The sequence below is a fragment of the Rhea pennata genome, chromosome 1 (genome assembly GCF_028389875.1).
Source record: "Rhea pennata isolate bPtePen1 chromosome 1, bPtePen1.pri, whole genome shotgun sequence".
NCBI classification, from domain to species: Eukaryota; Metazoa; Chordata; class Aves; order Rheiformes; family Rheidae; genus Rhea; species Rhea pennata.
The window spans coordinates 137,749,041-137,767,886 of record NC_084663.1 but is presented as its reverse complement, the minus strand read 5'-3'; the positions used below and the strand labels follow the sequence as shown (position 1 = coordinate 137,767,886).

Sequence of the window (18,846 nt, the reverse complement as noted above, 5' to 3'; positions counted from 1 at the left end):
CAATATCGAAGCTTGGCCTTGGTCTTCATTTCTGAGTGACAAAAGGTGCTCGTTTCCTATATTCATGTATGTTTCTAAGAGCTTAACAATAAAACCACTTTCTGAATGCTTACACTTTTGTAACATGAATCACTGCTGTCAACGGGAATTTCATCCAAATGAAAAACGAAGAACTGGGCTCAACAGGAATATGATCACAAATCGTATCCCTCAGCTCTTCAGCAAAGAAGTCCTACATGCATGAAGCCAGTCCAAGTCCCTGATGAATAAATCTGGAGAGTCAGATGTCAGAAATACGAACACTCAACCACTCCTCTACTGTTAACTGCCTCTTCTATAATTTGCTTATTTAATCAAGTTGAAAATGTTCTTCAGTTTCTTTATTTGAAACAAAATCTACAGGATGATTTAGCTTTTTTGAGCCAAGTAACTCTACCTTTGAGTACTCAGAATATTAAAAGATAAACTACAGTCTTATCTAGAGCAGAGACGTTTGCATTTTGTAGCTGAGTGGGCAAGAACTTAGTCTAACATCAAGTAGTGCATGAACCCCACGGCCTGTCTTCCACCTCTCCAAGACTGACTGTACAGTTAATCTGTACATGCACCGTCAGGCTCCTAGTCCGGTCCCCTCCTGAGCTGCTTCCTTTCGGAGGGCCCTTGGGAAGAGGGAGAAACCAGACAAATGGTTTAGGTGAAGGCAGCCCATTCATAGCAGCTACTTCTCTAAAGAGCCATCCAGCTTTTTCTCGTAACACCAGTGGAGGGGGGAAGATCTGGGATGCCTCAAGGAAGGAAAACAGCTTGGAACAGCCTATAACCACGGGAAAAATTTGTACAGTCTCAAGCTTGCTCCTGAAGGGTCCTGTTGAAAAGATAGGCCAGGAGCAGGCCAGGGGGCCAAACGAATGATCTTGGCAAGCTTCATTCAGCCCTGGGGCCATCTCTTCAATGTATTGCTTTAAAGAAAAAGAGGGCAGTTGACGTAAATATTCCTGTAAGATAAATTACTTGCAGGATTTGCTACAATCACTGTAATACATGGGGTCTGCTTGTGGCACGTAATTTTACTGTTAAAATCTGTGAGTGGCTGAAGATTGGAGTCATCAAGCAATGTGTCTTGAAAGCAGAAGGACAAGCTCTTTTAGAGCTCTTTTAGAGCTGGCTAGTGCAAAACATAATCAAATCCACAGGAGGATGTCAGTACATGGCTCTTGCTCACAAACACGTTTTTACTGTTCTAGTTTACCTTTTTAAAGCATCACTGCCAATCTGACCATTCCACTCTGAATTATTTTGTAATCTATTATTGTTACAAGTAACAATTAACATTACTACAACTAGAATATTGGAGGAAAATGTCCATTATTTTCTTTTTAATTCCTTCTGTGCTTCTGAAAGCATTCTGTGGTTTACCAGTGTCATAGTTTCCCTTGAAAATCATTTCTTTCATTTCCTTCATCCTTCCACTTAGAGTGACAGATTTAGGATGGTAAAAAAAAATCAGAAAGTTTGCACACTACACCAACAGAGGGTCAGCCGGACACAGACTGAGCCAAAACACAAAACAGTAAAATACCTCAAATGCTACTGGAGAAAGGAAAAATCCATCTGATCTCAAAATATTCAGTGGGATGACATCCGAATTGGAGGTGACCTCAGTATCCATATTAGAGTCAGAGGCTTGAACTAATTTGTATTTACGCCTTCTCTTTGTCCTTTACACACCAAACTGTCCCTTCTGCTCAGTATGTAGTAGTGCTCAACCTGGCAGAGCTCCTGGTTCCTTCTCCAAGGAAGACTCTTGCTTGTTTGCTTCAAAATAGTCCTCTACAGCACTCCGCAGATTAAGGTAGCCATTTCCAAAGCCTAGCTCCTCTCTGTTTTCTCCTATTCCCAGGTTACAGATCCTTCACTGAACTCCTTCTGCTAGATGTTTCAAGACGAAGTTGATTAAAATGGCTATATGCAAGCCAAATCATACTTCCCACTTCGGTCCCCTAAGGCATTTGTAGTGCTACATCTGAGGCAATTATTTTTAGTCTTTTCTCCATATACGTAAAAAGCTACATTGCATACTGCCAATTGATTTCTTAAAGTAATGTAGTAGTATATAGTATTGCTTACTGGTGCTTTAAATAAAATATATGGAAGCTGTTCTTTTTTTCCACCACAATTGCTGCTAAGATGAAGAATAATGTACATCAACTTAGGAAACAATAGGAAAAAAATCTTAAGTCGGGAAGGTGACCATCTCCCTTTAGTCAATCATCTGAAAAAGTCCCTGGAATATTGGAGATTTTAATATCAGTTATGGATACCACAACACCAAAAATAACTCATAAATCAGACTGAACTGGGTAGAGAATAGCCAAGATGATTAATGGGTATGTAAGACTAACCTAGGCATAAAAATTTAAGGTGACAGTTTGGCTAGGCAGCATATAGTGAGGTGAGATACAATTAACTGTCTGCAAGTTTTCATTAAAATACTATATGGATGCAAACATCAGAAAAGAAGAAGGGCTCTCTGAGCTGGTTAAATGAGAACCGCTTGTGAGAAACAAAAATCAGCTTTGTCCATGCTAAATGTGTAATCCTTCTTCCTTCACCTACTCTCCTTTAGTAAGATACTTTGATTCTTCTTCAACTGGCTGATTTCTTCTAACCTCCTTTTCACTGAAGAATGTTTCAACTGGTTAAAATGACCTCTTCGGCTACTTGAGTTTTTGGGCAATGCAAACTCTGCTTACCCAAGAGTGTAACCGAGGAATAGCTGTCAGTCATCTCACTCAAAATCAGCATAGAGAGGATAAAACACAGCACAGACTACATCAACATAATGGCAGAGGTTACAATCTTAAGTTTAATTCTCCATGAGCATAAACTATGCTTGCAAATATACTACGATATTTCAGAATCAAGTTGGGATCCAGGTTGATTTAGGCAATGGCACTGCTTACTAGCAGCTGGTTGCAGGGGAAGGAGCTGATACTGAGGACCTGATGTTCAAAGTATACGAATTTCAGAAGTTTTCATTCAGCCTGCCTCTAGTTTGGTTCTGAGGACTGAACACCTTCTAGGGACTGGACAGCATTAGGAGTAGTCCTGGAGCGTATCTTCCAATTTAGTTTCATCTGAACAGAATCCAGTTCCCATCCTCCAAGACTGCCTCGAGACATGAACCAAAGCCCAGCAATGACTAGGAGATTTACTTCCAAAGCACACTCCTGACCTCAGCTAATGCAGATGTCTTCTTATGTATGTCTATTAAATTAAAATTTAATTTAATTATGAAATTTTAATTATCAGTCCTAAAAGCAAAAGAAAAACCCACCACAGAAATAACTGTAATTCGTTCTGCCAACAAATTAATTGCTGTTAAAATACTATAACACAGTATAATTTGTATTTCATGGTTATCAAAACACTCCAATAACTTGATTTGTGTTTAGACCATGCAATTATTCAATGTTAAAAAGAATGGTACTAAGCTACATTTAAGCAGTAATTACTAAAGCCTCAACCCAACAAAGCTTTAAAGGCTTAGCTTATCTTCAGGTCAGCAAGCATTTGATTTCAATTAGGCTATTCACAGGCTTAACATCAAGCATATGCATACATTATACATAGTAACTGGAAGCATATTCTCCAAAAAAAATTAGTAACATCACCTGCAGAATTCACCTTCTTCCTAGATGCATCTGCTATTTACTACTCATATTACAAATATTCTGAGAAGCATATTTTCTCCTTTGATGTAATATAGAGCAATCAAAGAACGGTCATTTTGCAACACTGCTAATGGTCATCTGATGTGGCTGGCCAGCCTGCTTTTTTCTTTGCCTGACTGCTGACCTGAACTCAATATATTATCTGCTGCTGGCTGCAGACAAGAAAATGGACTGATACTCAACTGACAGAAACAATAATGTGTTTGTAATGTGTGATGGTAGACTGACAAGCACAATCACAGGAAGTAATAAAAGTTTCATGGAGCTAGCATATGATATAACTGTTATTGGTCTACCATATGTCTAAATAGGAACAGGGCAACTACCCCATTAAAAGAATAGGTTCCTATTAATTCGATGCACGATAATTAGTTATTTAGTGAATTCATTACCACTACCTTTATATAATACAAAAAGCTAACTGCTTCTGTATAAATGTTTTAGACAATCTACCACTGCCTCTAAAAGCTGTAGCGTTCCCGCAGTAGTTGAGTGTAGCAAGGGATAGTTATAGTTGAGTGAATACAGGAGTATTTGCAATGGAAGACATTGCTAAAAAGCCAAGCTCTTCCAGACTGTTCACGTAAGGTTTAAAAAAGGCATAACAAGAAACTTAGCCGAATGACCAATACTGAATCAATTTGAACTAGGCGAGAAGAACACGCCACAGCTTATTATGCAAGCGAATGCCAGCTCAGTGGACACGGACTCTTCCCTTGCAGTGCTAGCTAGCAGTTGTATTCACCAGAGCTAGAAATGCAAGTCTGCTCAGACTTATAATTCCCACCAAACTTCATCAAATGCAATAAAATTACTCATTAATTACACCAGTGTAAACGACAGCAGTATCATACCTTATATGCTTTTACTTGTGCTAGTATTTGTTTATGGCTTTAGGAGAGACAGCAGCTGGTTGTTTTTATGTGGCTTTTTTTTCCTGCCTAAGCAACCAAGAAAATGCTCCTAATAAGGCTAGTAGAAAGGAAGTGGCTTTTCGACAGCACGGGCTCTTTTGAGCAAAATAATAAAATACAGTGTTATCACATAAAGTGCAATAGCAGCTGTGCAGGACCAGTTACCGAGAACTCTTCTGACACTGGTGATTCACTCATCCAGTCGACTTGCAAGAAGACGACAGGGGACAAATTTTCTACGTGACTCTAGAAGAGATTCTCCTGCCTCCTTTAACGCACCTCTCTGCAAACGCGTCTCCGTTCCAGGAGCTGCCTCTTGGGAAGCTAAATCACCAACCACGCTTTGGGCGTGCTGCAGCCCAGCTTCCTCGGGGCATCTGAGCAGTCGCCGCACTCCTCAACTTTTTTAGCGACATTAAAAATACGCCCCCCTCGCCCCCACCAAGGCGCGGAGCACACACATGACAGAAACGAACCCCCCGACGCCCCGCCCCGCGGGCGCGCCGAGGAGGCGCCCGTCACCGCGGTGTCTGTCCGCGCTCCCCTCGCCCCACCAGGCTCTGCGCCCCGCTTATTTGCAGAGAGGGATGGGTGCGGGGCCATGCGGTTTCTGCTGTTGGGTCTTTTTTTTTTTTTTTTTTTTGGAACTTTTTCAAACGCAAGAAGCGGGAAAGACGACGCAAGTGTCCCCTGTGCTTTAAACGGCGGAGCCGCGCGTGGGGTGCGTGCGCACACGGGGTGCGTGCGGGTGCGCGCTGTCCGGGCGCGGAGCGGCGGAGCAGGGGCTGGGGGCAGGCGGCCCCGCGGGGCCGTGACAAAGCACCCGCGGGAGGAAGGCTCCTTCCTCCTCGGGACCCTCCGCCGGCGGCTCCCCGGGTCCGCTTTCCACCCCCCCCCCCAAAGGGCTCTCCCCGGCGGCTGCGGGGCAGCTGCGCGCCCCCGCACACGCGTGGGCAGGGGAAAGGGGGGCACGCAGCCCTGCCCGCCCCCGCGGCCCCGCGGCCCCGCACTCACCGCGTAGCGGAGCGGCGGCCTCTCGCTGAACACCGCGTCGCCCATGGGCGCGGGCGCGGCGCGGCGCGGGCTCCTCCGCGCCCTTCACTCCGGCCCGGCCGCCGCCGCCCGCAGCATGCCCCGCCGCGCTGCGCCGCGCAGCGCACGGAGCCGAGCCCTCCTCGCAACTTGCGCCGCCGCTGCGCGCCCGCGCAGCCCCGCTCGCGGCGCGCAGCAGCCCCTCGGCGGCGCGGCTCGGCACGGCGCGGCGCGGCCCGGGGGAGGAGAGAGAGGAGGCGCCGCCGCCGCTGGGGGCGCGGCGGCCGCCGTCCTTCCGCCCCGCGCGGGGGCCCGGCGGCGGGACGAGCCCCTCCCGCGGCCGCGGGGTGCCCCGCGCCCAGCCGCGCTGCGGCTCCCGCTCCCGGCGGCTCCAGCAGGCTCCGCTCCCCCTCCCCACCGCAGCCAGGCAGCGCGGAGAAATAAAACCGCACAGCCGGCGGCGCCGGCTGAGCCTAAAGGTTCAGGGCAGAGGAGCAAATAACCCCCCTTCCCGCTTCTATTTGATTTTCCCCCCCTAAAGCACATCTTTATGCCGCGTGACTTGCGAGGGCCGGCTCACGCTCCGTGAACGCGCAGGCTCTGGGGAACGAAACGCTACCGCACACGCGTGGGTTACGCCATGGAGGGGCGTTTACAGAACTGTGGAAGACGCAACAAGCCCCGATGGGAAACTGCGTTCTGCTGTGTTACAATTCCATATATTTCACTGCTGCACTACAGTAGTAGTCTACTACTATCCATTATACTGCTATCCTACTCTTCTACTAGCACCGCTCTACCATATTCTACTCTATATTCTCCTACTCTGTATTCTACCGCATTGTAAGTGACTTCTCCTTGATCTGCCTGGGAAGCTAATGGCATCTCCGTCAATGGAAGTGTTTAAAAAAACCCATAAACAAACTTCAGTCAGGAATGACCTAAGTAGGGTGACCTGTCCTTCAGCCGGGGTCAGACTAGATGACTTCCCGAGCCGTCTTGCATCTTTTTAATCACTTTTGAAAGCTTTACCAAAATGTTTGCTGCAAGAGTAACTTTCCAGTTACTCTGAGTTCCACTCTGCGGAAGTTGCCTTATTACACTACCGTTTCAGGTATATGAAATCAATGAATTTTACTGTTTCAGACCCACAGTTTAGGCAAGTGTTACCAGTGCACTGCATTATGTATAATCAAAGGTAATAGATAGCCCTTGCAAAAAAGTTGTTTTTCAGAAAATAACTTTGTAAAATAATTCAAAATACATGCCGCAAAGACAAACTAGTTCAGCCAAAGTTTTAATGTGCGCCTTAATTCCTGTTGCAGAGGAGAAGACCTTTAAGAGTTCCCACAGTTAGGGAGGTAACTATCAGTTAACTGTGGTGGAGACACAGAATGGAATTTTCTGCATTTATCAGTGAAGTCCATTTTTGTCTCTTGGGTGAACAAGCGGTACTATTCCCCTTCCCGGCAAATGAGGCAGGGTAGGTATTTGAACAGTTGCAGTGCATGTATTGGAAAGCAGTGCCCAACAGAGAGAAACCTGACATTTCAAGTTTTTCCAATCACCAGGATCTCAAAGCATGCTGGCAAATAATAATAATAAAAAAAGTAAAAAAAAAAAAAAAAAAGAGTCGAGTGCCTGATTCTCCCTTCTTCAGAGAAATGTGGGAAATATTTCTGATGCTCTTTTTATTTATTACAAAGAGCTCATTTCAACCTGAGAATTCTACATGGTATCATATACTTTGATTTAAATTGTTTTTCCTCTGCTCTACAGGTGTGACATTTGACCACAGAAAGCAACAGAAAGTGGACTAACAAGATTTGGGAGAGGCTTATAATATTTCTACCCTTGGGCACTATAACTTCGTTTTAGCCATATCTTCTGACAATGGTCAATGCAAAAGGAAATGTAAAACATTAGAAAAGGTTAGAAGGTTAGGATTAAAATGTGAGGGGACATGTTTCAGTAAACAGTCAAAAGAAATGTATGAAGAAAAGGAGATCAGAGCTCTACAACTTGAAGCTTGAACCAGCCAAGGGAGAAAGGGAGAGATGCAGAGCTTAGAAGGAACGGAGTAGTTAAAGGAAAGGAGAGTAAAACATAATAACAAGAACAGGTACCACAGAGAGAAGTCAGAGAGGGGAATAAATAAAGGTGAGGTTTTGCAGGCTGAATTTGGCTGATCTAGCAATTAATTGCCAGCAGAAAGGACAGTCCTGCTCCCACTAAGCCCTGTTCTTTTCCCATCCCCTCCTCCCAGCCACATGCTGCCACTACTTCCCTTCCATCAGCTTTGGCACTTGTCACAAACTAATACAGCAAATAGACTGCAGATCTTCCTCCTCCCTTCCTCCTCAGCCAGGCTGAACTGGCTCTCTGGGGAGGGAGATGAGGGCCAGAGCTGGCACAGCAGATAGCGGGAGACTGTCTAGCTGGGAGTAGGAAACTGGGAGCACTGAAGTACCTGCTTGGCAGTGACAGGTTTTTATGTTGGCTTAGCTAAGACTGAAAATAAAAAATATGCATGAAGAAAGAGTAGGAGACCTTCTTACAGTAACAAAGACAGAGTTAATTTTATAAAAATATAATTTATCATATTTTTATATATTGTATATAACTTTATATATACGATTATTATAAATAAAATAAGGGCAGTTCTGGAAGGGTTTGTCAGAAAGGTATAAGCTTAGTAGATGTGGGTTTTCTTTCCATCTACATAATATGAAAAAATAGCAAGAAAAGATTTTTCAAATATTTTCATTCTTAAAATCTTAAAGGATTTGCTAAGTTATAGCTCTCAGAAATAATAGTACAGTTCAGGATTCTTCCATACCTAATAACAAAAATTGAAAGTATCTTTTAATTTTCTAATTACAGAAGGTGTTTTCAAAGACTAGACCATAAAATAATAGCTTTCTAGATTTTCAAAGCAAGGTGAATAAAATTTGTTAGCTCCAATTTTATTTATGGTGGCTTAGGGGCCCACATGACTTCAAATTGCAAAGGATTTGCAGCACACTCGTGGTTCGCAATGAGCAGTAACAGGCTAAGCTGCAGTAACAACTCTATTGCTTACTGTCTATCTCTATTTTAAGCCATTTACCTACTAGGATTAAATTATAGACCTTTCACAGCAGTTCTGACGGCAGAGGATTTCCCTCGCCCTTTTTCTTCCCTGTTCACATTCTTTTCTGATTCCTCCCTGCTCCTTCCCAGTTTCCTTCCTCCCCTCTTTACCTGACAATAGGTACCCAAGGAGTGCACGCAACTCACTTTGGAAAGCGTAAACCTTCCTGTTCAGCTTCTCTTAATGACAGGTAGTACAAAGTGTAACAGTTTGCTTCCTGTACATTCATTCCAAGGCTGCCCAATTAAGGGAAAAAATTTTTTCAATAACAAATTTTCAAACATCTCCCTTGTATGAGGCACTGCTTCTTCACATTTTTATGCTTCCCATGATTCTCACTGTGGCTGTTCCTTACCCTGCTCTGTTAAGAAGCTGTAGTGTACGCTTTACACCTACAAATACACATTACAGTAAAACCTTCACTCCTTCTCTCCCATTTGTCATTTGTCGTTGACAACAGCAAAGAAGAATGAACAATGTGAAATTTGCTTCTAACACAGCAGTCCAGCGAATGAGTAGGTAATTGAATTTTACTGTGCTGATCATTAATGATGCCAGGCTTTGTTTTATCAGCATTACACTGTGAACTGAGTGCTTTCTCATCACTAATGCTCTTAAACAAAAGAAATTATCTATTCAGTTGCAGACAGCAAATAACTATGGGGAGAAGTGACTTCTTTACTCCTCTGACACGACTCCTAGAACCAGTGACTCAAGCTGTCTGATGTCAGGTCAAATGAGGCATGGAAAAAGTTTCCAAATCCACCCTACTATGTGAGGGAAGCCAGTTTGCTCCTTAGGGCAGTAACTAGAGATGGATTCTCTCACCTAAATTTAGCCATCTACAATGTAAAAACTACATCTGAGCTTATTACCCAAGGCTCTCCATCAGTGGGAAGAAACAGACACACCTAATGTACAATTCATGTCATCCTAAACAGACATCTAAAACAGGTCAAATAAACTGTTCCCTGGAAGTGCCTGCTTCTCTCCACAGGGAGTCCGTAACAATTAATTCATTTGTCTGCTCTTTCGACATCTGCAGTTAAGTGAGAGGAAGCCCACCCTGGGAGCAAGGAGATCTGTGACCAGCCTTTAAGTCTCATTTTGTGACCTTCAGTAAAGTTCTTATTAGTATTTTGACTGTTTTCTTTCCAAAAAGTAGGGGCTATGGTATTTACCTGGTGGAAAAAAACCAAAACCAAAACAAACAAACAAACAAGCAAACAAAAAAAAACTAGCCTACATCTGCAGGTAAAAAGGTGGAAACAAGCATAGAGGTCTTGTTTTGTTTGACTTTTCTAATAGCTTATGAATGCAGCTTCCTCACAGAACTAACTCCAAATCTGGAAAAGACTTTCCTCTGTGGCTGCTGAACCAGAGCCAAGAGTGATACTGGCAGCACACTTCTTCCCCAGGGAATTAGCACTTTTCTTATTCTAGCCAAATGCTCATTCGGTCCGTTAAAATGTAAGCCTACTGCCCAAAAAGAAGAGAGAGAAAAAAGATGACAGACAAGTAAATCAAATGCAAACAAAAAACTAAAAAGTAAGGAATCAAGCTCTAGGGCCAACACTGCAGAAATCCTGTGTTCTGAACTAGCATTCTTTCAGTTTTGAGAAAGTATTTATATGCTATCAGAATACGTTGGTAGTTTCTCACCAGTTCCTCACAGGACTAAGGGAAATAGTCCTTAATGCCATGAAGAACGAAATGTAATCCCACTCCGGGAATACTTTTTCACAGCACAGTTGACAAGTATCTTCTTAGACCAAGAAATCCAATTTTAAAAGAATTTGGTCACTGTAATTCTCTAGGAGAGCTCCAAAACCCCTCTATATAAGATTGGATACACTAGAAGAGCTAACACTGTTAGAGCTCCCAAGGAAATACAGTTGCACAAGTGCTGCTCATACCAGTGGAGAGGAAGTGGGAGCTTTATTCCTAGGGAGGAAACACAAAGCAATCTGTGTTCCTCAAACACCAGCACCGACCTGGGGCTTGCACCAGGCGGCCAAGCCGAGAGGAACGGTACCTACTGCATACCCAGCCCCGTCTCAGTCTGCAAGAGAGAGCCACAGAGAGCGCGCTGGACTCCAGATTACAAATTCAGATCTGAAAACTCAGCAGCAGTTTTTCCTAGGAATAGCAACAGTAAGGACCTGGAGGAAGGACGAGCCTTCCCTCTGCTCCTCCACTGCGGGGACAGCAGCAGGGCTACTGCTGCCTGGTCAGGCCCCCTCCGCCTGGAAAGCAGCTGCAGCAACGCAAGAGCAGCTGCAGGGGAAGGCGAGACTCACGACAACTTGCCCCAGGGTCAAAACCAGCTTTTCTGGTATGTATTCAATATAAGAAACGGACAACTCGCAAAGAAGTCACAGGTGGAATCTTTTCCCTAATGCAATCCAGCAGTGTGTTAGCATTGGTGTCCATGTCACTGGAATTGCACACAGGTATTTAATTCTAGTAACCACATTCCTATTTTTTTTAATCTAATTTTCCTAACATTCCTATTTTTTTCATCTTTTCATTAAACACTATCCTGTTTAATTTATAGCTCACTGTTCTGCAAAAATGCACCTGACTGTACTATCAGTTATCAGTAGTCTGACAAAGCAATTCAATCTAAAAAATTCATATTTTAGAAGAAAGTTAAATTACTTCACATTCCTTATGTTTGCACGTTGTTCTCTATCTCCAACATCAGTGAAAATTCACTATAAAACCTTTCAATTTGAACTCCAAATTACTAACTTGTAAATCAAAATTATGACCCTACCACATAACATAAATAGTTTTTCACCAAATATTAGCATTTACCCGATAGGTCACTGTAATTCATTCAGTTTTTAAAACTGCAAAAGAAGTAACTGTTATCCTGCCATCTCCTTCTCACCTCAAAAGCTCCAGTTTAAATAAATGGGACCACTCACTGCTTCACACGAAGCCAAACGACAGAATTTCAGGCCTATGTTTTTTCCTTTGGGGTTTTCCTTGCTGATGGAACAAGCTAAAAGGGCAGACAGGAAGAAAGTAGAAAAAATGGAGGGGAAAAAAGAAGAAAAAGAAACACAGAAATAAATGTAAGCAGATGTAACTTCCAGGTTTAGCGTTTTAAAACCGTTTAAGGAGCTTAAAACATACAAGCCCCCAAATATCTGTGAAGTCTCATTTCTGTCAATGACACACATCTGAGGGAGCAACAATCCATTGGAAGACTCTTCTAGTTCTTGAGAGCGGGAAGATCTCCATGTTTTTCCTTCTCTGTTTATCTCCTTGCAGCTCACATTCACTATAAACTACATTACTGGGCTGAGCTCTTGATATCAGTTATCCTTCTGCCTAAAATGTGTTCTGAGAACTGCAGAGAGAGAAAAGCACAATTTTGTTTCATTACATACGACTTTTACTGAAATTGCTGCTCTGGAAGAAAAATAAAAACTCTAACTTGAAACAAATGAGCCTATAACCTAATTTGCTCTCTCTGACTAGAAATAGAAACACATATCCACAGCTGATAGGAACATGGACTTTTATCTTTACAATATGGGTATTTGACAATAATTTGGGAAGGGGAGGGAGCTCTTTTATATACCTTTTATGTATCTTTTATATATATATATATATATAATCTATTCAAGATTGTTTTGTGGACAGTTTTAAAATCCATTTAATGCAAAATAACAACCACAGAACAAAATCTTCCAAAAACTAACACAAAAAATACGTATTTTGATTTAATGTTGCAATTCATAAACCAGTTTTAAAGAGTAAAAATAATTATTTCAAGACAGGAACAAGACCAAGCCTCTTTTGACCAACAATAATAATATTCATAATGTTAACAAGCCTCTTCAAATGAAGTCATTGTTTAATAGCTTTCAGGCTGTATGTGAAGCAGTTACAAACATCACAGTTTTGTAGTTGGGATAAATTCAAATTTGGGTATCACATAAGCAGATGGACCTTGTGTTCCTGTATTTAGATTTCAGCTGTAAATTAGAGCTATGGTAATATTCATTGTGTTCACCAGAGCTGGTTGAAAAGCTCATATTCTGGCTGATAAGGAACATTGTTTTTCAAACTTTGACTTGCATCTGATTCAGACGAAAGCTCCTATTTTGAAGTTTCTTGGGAATCATAAATTCTTGGGCACTTCCGAGCCAGGAAAAGACAAGTCACGAAGCAATCTGCCTGGGTGCTATCACTGCTGCTGCTAGCAACGAGCTGGACCCGTTTCTCCAGCCCTGGAGGAGCCACCACGCAGCCCCGCTCGGAGCGGCAGCCCCCGGCAGGGCATCCCTGTGCGGCTCAGCTCCGTGGGAAGCCGGAGGGGTGGCTTGGGAACTGCTGCAGAGGTGAGATTTGCCACAGTCCCGCAAAGCCCTGAGGTCTTGGCGCCAGCCAACGGCATGGCAGGGCCATCTCCAGCTGTGCCCAGCCCAGCCCAGCCCCGCCGCCAGGGAACCCATATTGCAAATGCGAACCCAAAATTTTCAGTGTCATCAGATCTTAGTCTGGGTCAGTGGAGCAACTTAACCAAAGATACAGGCTCTGAGGCAGTCACAGGCCTCGGGCTCTGGGACAGCCCAGAAGGATGTTCTCACAGCCGTAAACCCACAGTCTCTGCGCAACCTGCTCGCGACTCGGGGATAGTCTCCTCGGATCCAGTAGCAGTGCCTTCGAGGAGCTGCACGTAGAATACCTGAGGCCCAGCAGATGGCTTTTTCCACCGAGGCACATTTCTCACCATTGCTGTGATTAATGGCTTTTTGAAACGTTTGCTCTTTTGTATTTATAAAATGGAATCACATGCAATAAGCTCGCATTCGCTATGAGTTCCTCATGAGGTATTTAAAACTTGCGTATATGGTTGTCCACAGAGTTAACAACAACTATTTTTACAGAGTGCTCTGGCAATTTATATTCACTGTCTGCATTTGCTCTGCAGAGCGGGTATGGTTACAATTTCAGCATGCAGATTTTGAAGGGCTTAGGGCAGTAGTGAGTAAATTTGAGCATCATTTTCCCCAGCTACAAATCTCTGTTTTTCACCTAGAGGCTGCAGTAGCACCGAAGCAGATTTGCCTTTTGCTAAGAAACCTCTATCACCTAATGATTTGATCTCCTCACCTGTCACGACAAGCAAGGGAGAGAATATGAGGGAACTGACTGCAAAGAGAAGGCCTATTTTGCATGAGCAGGTAAACTGGATTAATTAATATCTTACCCCCAGAGGATTCATGTACTAACTCACTGCTACTTTTATTCAACCCTGTGCACATTGCTGAAAACATAGACCAGTAAAGACACGGCAAAAGGTGTATTTGCAGCTCTTTTGTTCCCTCCCGCAGGAGTCGTGACGACGCTTACATCAGGCTTGACTACTGTGCCATGAAGATGGCACGTCATTCCCACAGATCAGGCACCGTGCCAAAAGAGATGCGTTCAGCTGAAGTGCTACCCTACGTGAGTGCTAGCAACAGCTTCCCAGTTGTATTCAGTGCGAGGCTAAATCACCGCGTACTTGGGTGTCTAGTTCTCACCGTTACCTGGAAACTAGAAACGCAAATGCAAGCACCAGAAAGAGACACAAATATGAAAGCACAGTTCAGATAAGAAATAACCCCATTGCCAAAGCAGAGCTTCTCTGCTTGCAGAGCTATATTGTTTTAAGCCCCATGGTCTCTCACTGACATGCATATACGGAGTCTATCCCAAAGTGGGGCATTTCCCCTTGTGGGAGTGGGAGGGAAGTGGAAACCGAGCACAATCCACAGCCTCCTGGACCCAGGGGTAGTGACACTTCATGCTAATTTGGGAGGGGAAGTTTCCCTCGGGCAAAATAGTTTGGAAAAAGCTGGGTTGCATTAAAAAAAGAAGAAGAAGAAGAAAAGAAAAGAAAAATGCCATCTATTCTGAAGCAATTGTTTTGGGAAAAGGTAACCCATGAATTGAAAGTACAACAGCTATTCCTAAAGAATTCCACATGCGAATGCAAATGCTTTTCTTCTGGAATAAGAGCGCCTCGTTCCTTTGTAGTTAAATTCTTTTCAAATGACTTGTATTGCTTTAACTGTCCTGGTCAAACTCACAAAAATGTATGTATAGAAAAGGCCTTGGAAAGCTACTGTCTGATGCATCACGGTTTTACTTTAGCACAAATCTGATATAATACCAACGCTTTCAATGAACTCAACAGAGAAGAAAGCTGGAATAATACAGCAGTGAATCAGAGCCCTGCTCTTTCTTCCACTTTTCATCCTTCTCCCTTGATTGAAAAGTTCAAGAGGAAATCTTGGAAGTGGTTCTGTATATAATTTGTGCTGCTAAGCAGAGCCAGAATGCTGAGAGCTCAGCGCCAGGCTGAATCCCAAGACTTTTACTGTTTATAGAGAGGCTTATATTCACTGGCTGCAGAGCTTTAAGACCACTTCTCCCCACACAGCAGCTGGGAGGTATCAGCACTTGCGAGCTATCCACCCATCCATCTCTAATTAGACCAAGCAGCTATGGATGCTGCAAACACCACATAGTGTTAAGAAAGCGGAATTCATTCGCCTGGGACAAAGAATTTAAGCTGTTTACAACTTTCTGGCCTCTAACATGTATTACTCCCACCTATAAAATCTGGCTCCATCTGTGGTATCTTGTAGTGACAGAGTTAATGAAAATCCAAGAAGCATTCCAAGGATAGCTATACAGAGTGAGAGTAACCTCAGCATTGTTTGGTTAAGATCTCAAATTGCCAATAAGGCAAAATGAAGTAATGAACTCTGTAATATGTAGTATGCTCTATAAATGGGATCACTTGTTCATCTGTTAGTAAAACATGCAGAAAAGCACTATTTGATCAGCCTTAGAGCAGCTGACGGCTTTCTTTGACTTCTTCCTTAAGATTTATTTGAAGTAGGAAACTGCTGAAAGTCTCCAGTGAGCAAAAAAAGACAAAAATATCGCCAAAAAATAATTAAACATATTCATAGATAGCCTTCTCTTTATGTGATCATTCTTGAGTTAGCATTTCACGGTTGGCGGAATTAAAACAAAAGTTAGCTAAAGCACTGAATGATGAAAATTGTTTTCCATGGCCTTCGGTGTTAATTCATAAAATTCTTATATCTTTTTACAAACAAAAGATGACTTTATTAGTTAACTTTGGAAACCTCAGAGAGGTTTCATAAATTTATAGACAGCTTCCAGATTGAATTTTGCTGATCCAGGCTTCTTAGGTGGAGTTTATGGAGCCAGACTTGTCATATGAACTATTTCTATAAGCCTCAGGTAAATATACAAAGGGTTCATGTTGTTTGAGAAAGTGTTTTTTCTCTTCTCAAAAAAAAAGTTAATCTTAAGCAAAAACAAAAGTTCATTCAGTACATTTTGTATTTATTATTTTTGATCCATTTTGGGAAGCATTTCCCTTCCACACATCTACATTGCCCCTGCTTCTCTAAAACTCCCTTTAACTCTTTCACTTCTTTTGCCACTCCCTGTGTCACTGTCTGCTACTCTCCTCTGGGCTAGAAATAACTTGATGGCACAGCTGGAGAACAGGAAATAAGGATTTCAGGAATTTCCTTCTCCCTTTTTCCCAGCATCAGTAGCCTTCATGCCTTCCCTTATGTGGATGTGGTTTACAGGGATTGAATGCTGCTGCCTCTGATACAGTACAGCCTTTTGGCTTTCAAAATTGCTATGGCCATCTAAAACAGCTTTATAGGAATCACTCTGTCTGTAATAACAGGGTTCCACATATTTTTCAATATAGATAAAACTGTACTTTATAAACTCAACCGCCCAAGGCATGTCTCTTATTTAAGATTTCAATTTAATGATGATCTTTCAATCAAATGTCATGTAAAAGTTTATCCATAAAACTCAGACTGAAGTATTCAAAGACAGATATAAAGGACAGGAATCAAAGGATCTGTAGCTTCCTCTTTATGGTTACTTGACCTGCTGTGTGTGCCTAGTAGCAAAATGGGAAAATGTCCCTCTCAGTCACATCTACATCCCATCTACATCCACCGTTGGTGTCTAAGCTTACACTTGCAAAGCAACTGAGGTTTTCCACTAAATGATGATACAGAATACTCCCAGGAAAAAGTTTATTACTAAATTTACTACACATTACAACAAACTAAAGATGTTGCCCCAGAAATGGGAAAGAAACCTCTTTGTGATGGAGAATGTGAGAAAAGATAGTGTTGGCAAATAAAGAATGAAGAAATGGATATGACAATACAGGAGGGATGACCAAGCTTCCTGATCCTAAGCTGGAAAGGAACACCTTCATGTGGCCAAGAGCCATGAAAACCAAGGCAGTATGTCTGCTGTAACAGCTCAGAGAGATGAAATGATGATGCCACCAGGCACTCTCACTGCTCCTCTGTGGTACAGCATTAAATGGCACATATAGCTGAGGACCCAGTAAGGTTGGCATGAGCAATCACTATTGGCTTAGCTCTTCTCACAGCCAAGGATGTCTATTAGTTCCTGTGCCAGCATAATTCCACTGCTAGCCATATGATGAAATTATGGCACTTGAACTCTCCCATGGGGATTGAAGGGCCTGGCTACAAGCCCACAAGTGAATGAAAAAAAAAAGAGGGCGAAAATAGAAAAAAAGAATGGCACCGTTTACTTGAGGAAAGATTCAGGCAGTTTGTTTGAGATGGAAAAGGTATGTTTTCACTTTTTCTAGGTACTTGTGAGAAGGCTAGCAGCAGTATTTTGCTGTTGCTAGTGCCTATGGCTCAGTAACATTCTGAAGACAAAACTTCAACAGCATCCAAGGGACAACACCATCACAGCTGAAAACTGCCTCCCCATGCAAGCTGGATCAAGTTGTACCAGCTCGATCCTGGTTGCATCATCCCTGCCCCAGCAGAAGTTACTGACCCCATGGGCTCACAGGGAGAAAAAAGAAACGACACTCCTCCTTATTTCATTTTAAGCAAAATTAGCTAGTCTAGCTTCAACAGTTTACACTGATGATTAAGCTAATTTGGCTGATTTTTTGCTTGAACCAAAGCAGCCAACATTTACACAGCTTGTTCTGTTGGTACCTCTGAGATCTACTACCACAATACAGTGAGGAACAGAGGGTTGCAGTGACCTGTTCCACCCGCCTGGAGGGATTCAGAAGATGATGCTTGTATATGCCTGTCTACCACCTGGATTATTCTGATAAAAGTGATGTCTTTAGACTGGGGTTGTTATGCTATTGAATTGTGAATGAATACTTTCAGTACTGTTACTTTAATTCAAATCATTGTGAACCATCCAAGGAGCAATACAGATCTCCCTCTTATTCCTCATTTAATCATGGGCTGTTAACAATGGCCTTGATTCAAGGTAGCAGCTAAGTAAACAGATAACTTTGAGTATGTTCATAGTCCAAAGGCTGCTCACACTTTTAAAGTTATGTACCTGCTTGAATGATTGTCTAAATCTAGATCTAGACTTTTCTTTTTTTCTCCAATTCTTTATAAAATATTAGGGAAATATGGTGAATCTGACAATGACCCATGGAAACGGTAAACATAGGATTCTTTCTGCTCTCTTTTGGAAAACTGCTCCTGAACCAAAGGCAGAAAAAGGTTCATACCTCTGGGTTTTCAAAACTGTACCTACCTCTTCCAAGATGACCTCAGGTTCAGCTAAGGGTCTTGTATGGAGAAGCCATCACTCAGGCATGTTATTTTAATTATTTTATTATTATTTTTATTTTTATTTAACTGGTTAGAAAGCTGTGGCAGAATTTTATATGGAAAAACCTTCAATTTTGCCTCCTCTGTCTACTGTGACCTTTTACTAGTTCCTCTGGATTCATCTCTGTAATACTATCCAATGCACAGTGTTTTGTGCTGCACTGTGAAGTGTTTAATTCCCTGGCAGCTGTAGCACAACAAATGCCGCCAATGATACCAGGGCATGAACCAAGGTGCCTACTTGATGGAGCCTCCCAAGAACATGGAAGGGCTGTGATGACACATAGACCTACACTCAAACCATTTTTGGTGGGAAT

The 18,846-nt window shown here is 42.6% G+C and overlaps 1 protein-coding gene across 3 annotated transcripts in view; it reads right to left on the bottom strand.

Moving 5' to 3' along the window:
* Window positions 1–18,846, bottom strand: part of ARHGAP6 (Rho GTPase activating protein 6) — a 334,401-nt gene that overhangs the window by 162,465 nt on the left and 153,090 nt on the right. The window contains exon 1 of one of the 3 annotated variants that reach the window (XM_062601150.1): window positions 5,663–5,775. The exons of 1 other annotated variant lie outside the window; for it this stretch is intronic. In XM_062601150.1, coding sequence (XP_062457134.1) covers window positions 5,663–5,707 — 45 coding nt within the window. In that variant the 5' untranslated portion in view covers window positions 5,708–5,775. Of the gene's footprint in view, window positions 1–4,927; window positions 5,003–5,662; window positions 5,776–18,846 lie in introns of those variants that run through there. One more of the 3 variants, XM_062601153.1, reaches the window with a different exon arrangement.